Source organism: Nyctereutes procyonoides, unplaced genomic scaffold (genome assembly GCF_905146905.1).
Source record: "Nyctereutes procyonoides isolate TBG_1078 unplaced genomic scaffold, NYPRO_anot_genome, whole genome shotgun sequence".
Lineage (NCBI taxonomy): Eukaryota > Metazoa > Chordata > Mammalia > Carnivora > Canidae > Nyctereutes > Nyctereutes procyonoides.
In genome coordinates this window covers 24,692,497-24,703,574 of record NW_026575122.1, presented here as the reverse complement: position 1 = coordinate 24,703,574, position 11,078 = coordinate 24,692,497, and the positions used below count along the sequence as shown (strand labels likewise).

General features: G+C 48.2%; 1 protein-coding gene across 1 annotated transcript in view; it reads left to right on the top strand.

Annotated features, from left to right (window-relative positions):
- Positions 1-359: 359 nt before the first annotated feature.
- Positions 360-11,078, top strand: part of SLC17A8 (solute carrier family 17 member 8) — a 48,162-nt gene continuing 37,443 nt past the window's right edge. Inside the window, exon 1 of the mRNA XM_055336384.1 lies at positions 360-608. Within this exon, the coding sequence (XP_055192359.1) occupies positions 508-608 (101 nt within the window). The 5' untranslated portion in view covers positions 360-507. The remainder of the gene's footprint in view (positions 609-11,078) is intronic.

Genomic DNA, 11,078 nt, shown 5'->3' with positions numbered 1-11,078 from the left:
GTTTGTACAGCGTCCCCTGGGAAAGGATCGCTCCGGGAGAGCGGGGCTGGGCCGAGGGAGGCGGGAGGGGGTGCGGCCAGAGGCAGCAGGGGAGGCTGGGGAGAGGCCGCGGAGGCTGCTGCGGGGCTCAGGACGCCCGGGGCTGGAACCGCGGCCTCTCCAGCTGCGCCCCAGGCAGGGAGCCGGGCGGCCGAGCCTGAGCGTGGCTGCGGCGCCGGAGCCACAGGCTGCTGCTGAGCCCGGGCTCCCGGCGCGAACTCCCAGCGCGCGCTCCTGGGCCTCTGGGGGGCGGGGGAGGCGGTGGCTTAAAGGAGGGTGGGTCGGCTCGTCTAGGAAGATCTGGGCTGGCTCTGGGCTCCTCACTGATTTAAGCAGTTACCTTCATGAGATCTGACTTCGGGGTGCTCATCGAGGAGGAAGGCAGAGCGGTCCCCAGGCTGCAGATGAGAAAGGATGACAGTTTCTGAGACTTGACCAGCTCCTGGAGGGCCCTCTCACCCTTTCAAAATGCCTTTTAAAGCATTTGATACCTTCAAGGAAAAAATCCTGAAACCTGGAAAGGAAGGAGTGAAGAACGCCGTGGGAGATTCCTTGGGGATTTTACAAAGGTAAAGTTTGAATGCAAACTTAAGGTTTATTTCTGAGTAGTTTCATATCACCAATGTTTGAAAGACTTTGTTTCATATTTTAAAAGCCACATTTTTTTTTTTTCTACAAGAGAGGGTAGGTCAGATTACACGGCTGCTGGAGCCCCTTCAGCTCCAATACACCGTGTCTGGAAGAAAGAACAAAGATCCATCGAAAGTATAGAGTTGAATTAGGAAAATAGCAAGACAGGCACTGTGCTTATACAGCAGTATTAGTACTTACTGGAGATGGTGATACTGCATATTGTGTGTTTGGCTTTGAATGAGAAAAGACAGAGGAAGAAAATAGTCCCTGTTAATTCAGTACTAATGACAAAATCAGGAACCCCTGATACATGGCTATGCTTTTGGTTGAAATAATACTTAATGTTTCACTCTAAGTGAAAATTAGATATATGTGTTTGGTTTGCTCTATAAACTATATACAGTGGTTGCTGACTGTGGTTTTGAAAGAAAAGAATAGTTACACAATAGTTTGAAGAAAGTATCTTTACAAATTTATATTTAGGTAAAAAAAAAACTTTACATGGCTATAGTGGGAAGATATTATGTATTATCATTAAAGTGAATGTTTTTGTCCAAACCAAAAAATAAATCTTTTTTTAAAGTAAAATACATTATTATTGGAAGGAGGGTTTGCCATAAATGAATGAATTGCTATGACATTTTAATTTGTGATTTTTAAAAATAGTCATAGCCTTTCTAGGTTTTAGAGATGAATTAATAAGCAGTCCTTATGTACAAGGTAAGATGACTTCTTTAAACCTTCTGATGTAGATAAATGTGAAAAATACTCTTGGTGATATTTTTATATATTTGAATGACTATTACTAATCCTGATGAATGAAAATGCCTTTGAACTTTTATATGTTATCCCTTACATTAAAAAACTTTAGCCTGCAGAGGACTATTTCTTGGCACACAGAGATTCATTCCATTCTTTGGAGTCTTCCAACGTAGGGGCTCCTGTCGGGGTCAAATTTCCACTGTATCACTCTTGATGAGCTTTCATAGTAAGAGAACTGGGTTTGGCCCTTCATTAATGTAAAAGCTAAAAACACAAAGATTTCAATTAGACCTACACTGAATTATCATGTATGAATAAAAACCTAGTTGACAGCAGGACAAACCAGCCAAACATAGGAAATGATGATAATAGCTTTTTCTTTTAAGAATGTTTGGGTTTTGTGTTGCGCTCTCCCCGGGGAACGTCCATCTTCCTGTAGTGGCGTTCATTTGATTAAAAACAAAAAAGGACACCACGATGGTCTGATTGGCATATTCAGATATGATGACAAAGGACTCTGACAAAGTCAAGAATAAAAACCATGACTTTGGACTATAGTTGACCATAATCACCTTTATAATCACCAAACTCTGTGCCTTAGTTTATATCATATTTGACAAGGAAGCACTTAGAAATTTTCTTTCCAACATTAGGTGGACTTGCTTTTTTGAAACAGAGTCACTGTCTTTGGTAAGAGACTTATCCTAAGAGCCAGTTTTGTGATGTGTGATTAGATGACCCACTCAAAGATAATCTTTTGTTTGCCAGATCGGTTTGCTTAGACATATGACCAAATGTGTGTTTTCCAAGTTGTACCACCTCAACCTAAAACTGAGCTATGTGTTTAAGATTCTGAATGGTTTCCTTGGAAGTAAATCCCAACACAATAGAAAAATCGCTAACAGAGCTTGAGATGCAGAAGACACTAAATGCATGCTAGATCTTATCTGTGTCCTCTTAATTGTAGACAACTTGGGAAAAAGCAAAGTCAAACTCGAACCCCTTCTTTCAGTGATCCTAGAAGGAAATTATTGGCAGAGGAAGGTTTTTTGTTTTTTTTTTTTGTTCTTTTTTTTGTTTTGTTTTTTTTTTTTTTTAAAGGCATAGTTGACCAGCAATCCAAGTTGACCCTAAGCTCTGGGGGTCTTCAAGCCGAGCTCCAGAATTGGCTCCTCTAGCGAGACCAAGTCTGCCACATGCTTGGTGTTCACCTTGTCTGTAAGATTTTTATACATAAAGTGCCTCACTCAGGGCCAGGTCTGTAATGAACAGTCCTTTCCCTTGCTGATTTTTTTTTTTTTTTACCAAAAACATCTAAACGGAATTCTTGGGGTGCTTTGGTCACAAAATTATTTATTTGAGAGACAGCATGGGCGTATGTATGAGGTGGGGGAGAGGCGCAGAGGGGGAGGGAAAGGACTGGGAGAGAGAATCTCAAGCAGGCTCCGAGCTTCATGTGGAACCCAACATGAGGCTCAGTCTCATGACCCTGAGATCCTGACCTTAGTGGAAATCAGGAGCTGGATGCCTAATGGAATGAGCCACCCAGGCCCTTCTGTTGGGGTACTTTTTAAGTATTGAGGGCTCCTCATGGTCGGGGGAGTGACAAGTGCATAAGAAAAGTCTGAAGTTAGCGCTTGGGGCTGATGACGGTCAGGTGTCATTCCTGGAGAAGAGTCATTGATTAAAAAAAAAAAGCAGCTGAACAATTTAATCGGCTAAAAGTACAGCAGTAGTTCAGAGGTGTAGGAAGCAAGACTATTCTCATGGATAGTCTACTAATGGGACATCTGATGCAGAAGGCATTACATCGGGAAGTTGCTATCTAGAAATTGGCACGTAGGTTTGTTCAACTTACACGACACCATAGGGTCATCAAATCACACTGGCACACGTTATCTGTTCTAGGCACCGCAAACACACTTCATTCTATTAAGCCCTATGGGGTGGGGACTGTTGTAGTTACCATTTTATTTTTATTTACTTTTAAATTTTTAAAATTTTTAAAAGATTTTATTTATTTATTCATGAGAGATGCAGAGAGAGGGTCAGAGACACATGCAGAGGGAGAAGCAGGCTCTCTGTGGGGAGCTCGATGTGGGACTTGATCCCGGGACTCCAGGGTCATGCCCTGAGTGGAAGGCGGACTCTCCACCGTGGAGTCCCCTAGGTCCCCCAGGCCACCAGCTTCTCCACGGGGCAGCCTGAGGCAGGACCCATGGGTTCTGTCATTGTGTGTCCCCTGCTGTACCTGTTTTGCCATGAATTGAGTGTCTCCATGTTGCTCATCGGGATTGTGTGAGCCATTGGGGGCGAGGCTGACTCACACAGGGAGGGGGCAGTGAGGCAGCCCCAGGTGGGATGAAATGCTACCCTTTCTGGGTGCAAGGAGTGTGACATACACAATTTGCCCCAAGAGCCGAGTGGGCCCCTTGAGGATAGGGCCGGGCATTGGATGTGGGGCTGGAGGTAAGAGGCTTGGTGAGGAACACCCCGCACCGCCTCTATGTCTGTCCCCCAGTTCCTGCACAGCCAGTGCCCCGGAACTGCCTGGGGTGAGCAGAGGGTGCCTGGGGAGAGCTGGGCCTGCTGTATACACCAGCTGCATAGGGGTGGCTCCGTGCTGTGTGTCCACGAGCACCCCGAAGGGGTCCCTGCGTGTCCCATCCTTGTCCCTGCTCGGTGCTCAGCCTCACGTCTGGCAGCTCCTCTCAGTTAGGTTCTCCAAATGCCACTGTGACCTACTTGCCCTTGTCCCTTTTTTTTTTCTTTTTTTTTTTTTCCCTTGTCCTTGACCTTAAAGTGCTGCCCACCACCTCCCCAGCCGCCCAGTCCGCCCTCTGGCTCTGGCAGCTCCTGCCACCGGGTTAGGCCTGCGGGGGGACAGGCTGTCCTGCTCCTGCTGCCCTGTGAAGGGCCTGTGGTCCCTCAGGCTGCCCGAGGGTGCACTTAGCCCATGGGGTGATCCGCCCCATCTAGTAAATCTACAGAGCATGTCTACTTTCTTTGAGCCTATTGATCCTTTTTTTCCTATGATCTGCCGTAACAGGTCTGGCATCTTTCTTGAAAAATGGAAAAAGTTAAAGGGACACCTACTTACTGAATGATTCTCAATGGTTAACGTTGAAAGTGTGTCGTGAATTTTCATATTCCAGATCACGGACCTCAACATCTTAGCTAGAGGAGTAGAAGAAAGCCAACCTAATCCTCAGGAATTCATCCAAATGGTCCATTATAACAGTTACTAAAACAATGAAATAGGCCTTTACTTTAGGCTTATAGGACAGTGAAGGCAGGGAGAGGAAGCGAGCCCCTGAACCCAAAGAAGAATATTCTTACAGCCTTGGTTATCCTGCCCTTGACATGAGTATGAGAGGCAAGAGGAACAACATTGGACATGCTGATTAAATCATGACCTGACTTCTCCAGGTCCCCACCTTTAGCTTCTTATTCAGAGCGGGAAGTCCCTCAAGGTCAAGGTGAAAGGCAAAAATCAGGGACAGTCCGATCTCCTTCAGTGATGGGCTCTGCTCAATTACCCACCCACCAGAAACGCTTGAGTCATTTTTTTTTTTAAACACCGTAGTGGCTAATCTCTGCCCACAATGCAATAATGATTAGAAATCAGTATACAATTATTATTATTTTTTTTTAAAAGAGAGGTTGTCAGGCTCCTCTTGGTGTCCCTACTTTGAGTTTCTGAGGGCCTCATGAATGCCCATTAAAAGGCTTTTTTTTTTTTTTTGGCCTTTGCCAGGGTGTTAAACCCTGTGTCATGTGCCCCTTGCATTATTTTTTCCTAATTCGGAGTCAACCAAGTACCACAAATGGCACAGCTGATGTCCTTTTATTCTCTCACCATTCTGGAGGCCAGAAATCCAAAATCAGTGGGTTGGTGGGACCACGCTCCCTGTGAGGTTCTGAAGGAGGATTTATCTTGGCCTCTTGCTTGCCGCTGGTGGCTGCTGGTAACCCTTGGCACTCCTTGGCATGGAGACCTGCACGGTCACTCTAGTCTTTGCCTCTCTTGTCACACGGCCTTCCTTCCTGAGCTTCTGCATCTGTGTTCAAATTCCCCTCTTTTTACAGGGACACCGGTCATTGGATACACACCCACCTTCATCCCGCAGGACCTTGTCTTAATGACATATGCAGAGACCCTATTTCTAAATCAAGTCGTATTTAGAGCTATCAGAGGTTAGGACCTGAACATATCTTTTTATTTTTATTTGGAAGCACTCTCCTGATTTTTAAACTCTGGAAATCAATCCAAATTCTAAAAAACCACACACACACACACACACACACACACACACGTGCACACCAAACCATACAGACAAGACATGTCTGTGGGCCCGACTGGCCTTTGAGCTGTCAGTTTGTCACCTGTAGCTCAGGTTTTTGGGATAAAAAAAGTCACAGAGACGAAATATTTTTACTTTCTTTTATTTTTTTACTCATTGTCCACCTTATCATTCCCTGATGAGGTGATAAGCATTGACTCTGCTTGAATGAGGGGACAGGAAAGGATAGAGTCACCAGGAGGAAAATAAAAACAGGTTAACACTTCAAAATCGGTGTGACTGTGCTAGGTGCTGGGATACTTGGTTCCTGACTTTGAACTTATCATATAGCCTACTGGAAGAGGAGATACTGGTTTTAAAAATTACAAAAAAAAATATAGATAGTATCCCAGGATTGATAAGGTAGGAGTTGGATTTTATTGAGATCTTTTTGAATTTGAGGTCTTGAGAGCTGCACTGATGAGACTGTATCTCAAATCTCCAAACCCTCTAGGAGTCAGATTTTAAGTAACCCCCCTTCTTTAAAAGTTACCATGTATTGATTATTTATCAAGTGCTAGGAATGATGTGAAGAGCCTTATATACTTTATGTCATTCCACAGCTAATAAATAACCAGACTGAGCATCTGCTGCAGGACTGTCTGATTCTAGGGCACATCTGTTCCCTCAGTCCTTCTTCAATTTTCCTTCTCCAGAACCTTTGAAAATGTCTGCCTAGGTGGAGCACCTGATATTTGGAAGGTGCCTTCTGGTTGGGTCCTGTGGTGCACGGGCAGGAGCAGGCTCGACATCAAATGTGGGCTGTAGCTGGGTGGCTCTTGGGCAGGTTGTTGATATGTACTGAGTCCCCCAAGCTGAAGAGAGGGGTAAATCCTACCTCTCAAGACTGTTCTGAGGGTGAAGAGAGATTATCTGTGTGTAAACATGTGCCTCTCGCAGCACCTGTGTGGAAGGGGGTCCGTATCCTTCAGTTCCCTTGCTTCTTCCTGTAGAGACGCCACTCAATGATGGCGTAGAAACCGTTCTGGGGTAAAGGCGACTCTTCCGGAAGGGAAGTCAGAAGCCATAACCAGGTGCCAGAGACCGGGCCGCTTGGCAGACATTTATTTTCTCACGGTTCCGGAGACTCGAAGTCCGATATGCCCTGAAGGCCTGTCCCGGTGGCTTGCAGGCTGGCCACCTCCTGGCTGTGTCCGTCTGCGGACGTGCCGTCCTGATGTCTGTGTGTCCAGGTTTCTCCTTACAAGGACACTGGCCCTCCTGCATCAGGGCCCACTCCTCTAACCTCCCGCTGTCGCCTCTTTAAGGGCCTTTGTCCTCACACACGCTGAGGTCCTGGGGCTTGAGGCTCGAGGCTTCAGCGTGAGAATTGAGGGTGGAGGCAGCAGGGACACAGTTCACCCGTAATAAATACCGTAAGCGAGCAGGTGAGCGGCTTGAAAAAGCCCTGGACCCTTTTTGAACCTGGCCACAGTAACCGGAGAAGGACAAACAGTGTATGTTCTCATTCATTTGGGGAATATGAATAATAGCGAAAGGGAATATAAGGGAAGGGAGAAGAAATGTGTGAGAAATATCAGAAAGGGAGACAGAACATAAAGACTTCTAACTCTGGGAAATGAACTAGGGGTGGTGGAGGGGGAGGAGGGTGGGGGGTGGGGGTGAATGGGTGACGGGCACTGAGGGGTACACTTGACGGGATGAGCACTGGGTGTTATTCTGTATGTTGGTAAATTGAACATCAATAAAAATTAATTTATAAAAAAAAAAAAAAAAAAGAAAAAAGAAAAAGCCCTGGACTGACGAGTGAGCTGCGCTTGCGGCGTGCGCCCGACGCTGGTAAAACCACGCGGAGCCTGCCCTGGTTCCTGGGCCCACGGGGCTGGAAGTGGGTGCGACCGCCAGCCGCAGCTCCCGCGGCTCCCGCGGCTCCCGCAGCTCCCGCGGCTCCCGCGGCTCCCGCAGCTCCCGCGGCCGGGCGCCCGCCCTTTGTGCGTGGTCGGCTTGTGCCTCCCCGGGTGGAAGGGCCGCAGCCCACAGACGGCAGCTCCCCGTGTTTGGAGAAGTGGCCGAGGCCGCTTCCCGGCAAGGGCAGGGACCAGGGCCGCAGGCACACAGCAGCACCCCGCTGGGATCCCGCGGCTCTTTCGCGCGGTTGCAGCCGCTACTTCTTAAGAAGAGTTTCTTCTCCTCCAGAGGACCCCAGGCCTCCTTAGACAAACAAAGAAACAAGCAAACACACTTGCTGCCGGCAGCGGCAGCGGCAGCGCAGCGGCAGCGGCAGCGGCAGCGGGGAATCCGTCAGCGCCCGGGCGGGCGCCCCGCGGCGGCGGGGCGTGCAGAGCCGCTCCAGCAGGGCCCCTCCGGCCGGTAGGGGTCGGCCGCGTCCCCGCTCCCCGCCGCGCGCAGCCGCGGGCTGAAGACGAGGCGAGACTCTCCCGCCTTCCTCGCTCACCACGCGCACCGTCTCGGAGGGGCGCGTATTCACTCAACACCTACCGCGCTGGTGAAAGCCAAGGACTAGGGCGTGGAAGGTGTCCGGTCCTCAGGCGCCACCGGGGACGCTGTCGCCCCGACCCGGCGTCTGCGAATCGCCCCTCCCTGGTGGGGAGGCTGCTCTGGGACCCGCCACTGCGCGAGGACCTGGGGCGCCGGGAGGGCCGCTCGGCGCCTCGGAGGCCTCAAGCCGGGCTTCCCCGAGCCTGGTGGAGCCTGGCCTCGTAGGTCTCACGCCCAACGTGGTTGGAAAACCTTCCTCTCTGAGCTGGGCTACACGAGGAATGTCGCTCTAGTATACTGGTTTAAAAAAAAAAAAAGAGGTAGAAATTGGGGGCGCTTGGGGGGCTCAGGTGTTGAGCGTCTGCCTTCCGCTCAGGTCACGGTCCAGGGATCCTGGGATCGAGGCCGCATGGAGCTCCCGGCTCAGTGGGGAGCCTGCTTCTCCCTCTGCCCCTGCTTGTGCTCTCTCGTTCTCTCTCTCGAATAAATAGTCTTAAACAAAACAAAACAAATCCAATCTGCCCCTGAGGGCCCGGCCTGGTTGAAACGAGCTTTTAGTTGATGTGGGTCCCCCCCTGCCATAACCAGGGTGTGCGAGGGACACAGCAACACCTCAGGAGGTCCCTCCCTCTGGTGGTGGATCCATGTCTGTGCGGGTCTGGTGGCTTGAAGCAGGCTGACTCTGCAAGCACTTTAGGCAAGGGAAACTGGGGCCCAGCACCCAACCCTCCTCTCCATCGCTCCCCGGGTCCCATCTCCAGCTTGAGGGAGGGTGGTTCAAGGTCCCATAGCTATAGGGCCTGCTACCTGGGGGACCCACACACGCCTTCCTTGGGGCCTGTCTTCCCCTGGATCACACTAATCTTTCTCTCTGCCTCCCATACAGTCGTGTCCTTCCTCTGGAAACTCTCAGGGTGTCTCTGACAGCATCATGCACACACAGGTGCTTGTGCTGGTTCAGGTCCTCTAAGAAGACAGGAACACGTGCCCAAGAGATTTGTTGAGAGCAGACAGGGAAAGAGCCGAGGGGAATGCGTTTGGACGTAACTGCTATCTGTGTAGGAGAAAGGGCAGGAAGGTTTTGGGAGGAAGAGCCGCAGACTGCACCCCAGTACTGGGAGGTTTTGCAAGGCCAGTTGCCTCTTGCAGGAAAGGGCCTGCCTTCCACCCCTGCTGTGCTCAGTGCTTGTGGGGGGCAGCCTGAGGGAAGGCAGTCTTCAGGCCCAAGGAGGGGTGCATTCAGAGCACACTGTCGTAGGCCGACTTTAATTAAGCTCTCCAAGGCTCCTTGGTGCCTGAAAATGTTAGTCTGTATTACTCTTCATCCAAACTTCTGCATGATTACAGAGAGATGCTGAGTTTATGACTTGTAATCATTGTATTAATAGTAATAATAGTAGTATTTACCATTTAGCAATAAAAAGCTCTTTTAGGTACCAAGCACTGTGCTAAATAATTTACATGCGTTATATCATTTAATCATTAAAACAGCAGTATGAGATAGCTATGATTATTGGTCCATTTTAAAATTTTTTACAAAATGATTTTATTTATTCATTTGAGGGAGAGATTGAGAGAGAGAGTATGAATGAGGGGAGGAGTCGAGGGAGAACCAAACTCACCTCTGAGCAGGGAGCCCAACATGGGACCAGGACCCCGGGATCATGACCAGAGCCGAAGGCAGATGCTTAACCAACTGAGCCACCCAGGTGCCCAATCAGCCCATTTTAGAGACGGGGGTTATATAACTGAATTGTGTTGCCCCCAAATTCAGATATTGACATGCTAACCGCCAGTGCCTCAGAGTATGACTGTATTTGGAGATAGGTTCTTTAAGGAGGTAATTGAAAAACAGAGAGACTCTTAACTATAGAGAACAAACTGATGTTTACCAGAGGGGGTAGGCAGGTATGTGAAATAGATGATGGAGATTAAGGCGTACAGTTAACACGATGGGCGCTGGGTGATGTACAGAATTGTTGAATCACTATATGGTACACCTGAAACTAATATAATAACACCATATGTTAACCATACTGGAATTAAAATTAAAAAGTTAATAAAAAATAAAAGAATGCAGAGATTAAACAAAAAATAAAAGAATATAAAAATTAATCAAATAAACAACAAAAAAGAGGTGATTAAGTTAAAATGTGGTCTTTAAGGTGGATGCTAACCCAAACGACTGGTGTTATTATACAAGGAGGAAATTTGGACACAGAAATATGCCGAGGGAAGGTGTTGTGAAGACAGCCATCTTTAAAAAAATTTTTTTAAAAAAAGATTTTATTAATCTATTCATGAGAGACACAGAGAGAGAGAGAGAGAGGCAGAGACACAGGCAGAGGGAGAAGCAGGCTCCACGCAGGGAGCGGGAGGTGGGACTCCATCCCAGGTCTCCAGGATCACACCCTGGGCTGCAGGTGGCGCTAAACCGCTGCGCCACTGGGGCTGCCCCCAAAATTTTAAATTTAAATTCAATTAATTAACATATAATATATTATTATTGGTTTCAGAGGTAGAGGTCAGTGATTCATCAGTCTTATGTAACACCCAGTGCTCATTCCATCACATGCCCTCCTTAATTAATGCCCATCACCCAGTTACCCCATCCCTCCACCGCCCTCCCCTCCAGTGACCCTCAGTTTGTTTGCTATGATTAAGAGTCTCTTATGGTTTTGATGACGGCCATCTATAGGCCACGGAGAGAGGGCTCAGACGGAACCAATCCTGCCAACACCTTGATCTTGGAGTTCTGGCCTCCAGAATTGTGAAAAAGTAAAGTTATGTTGTTTGAGCCACTCACTGTGTGGTACTTTGTTATGGCAGCCCTGGCAAGCT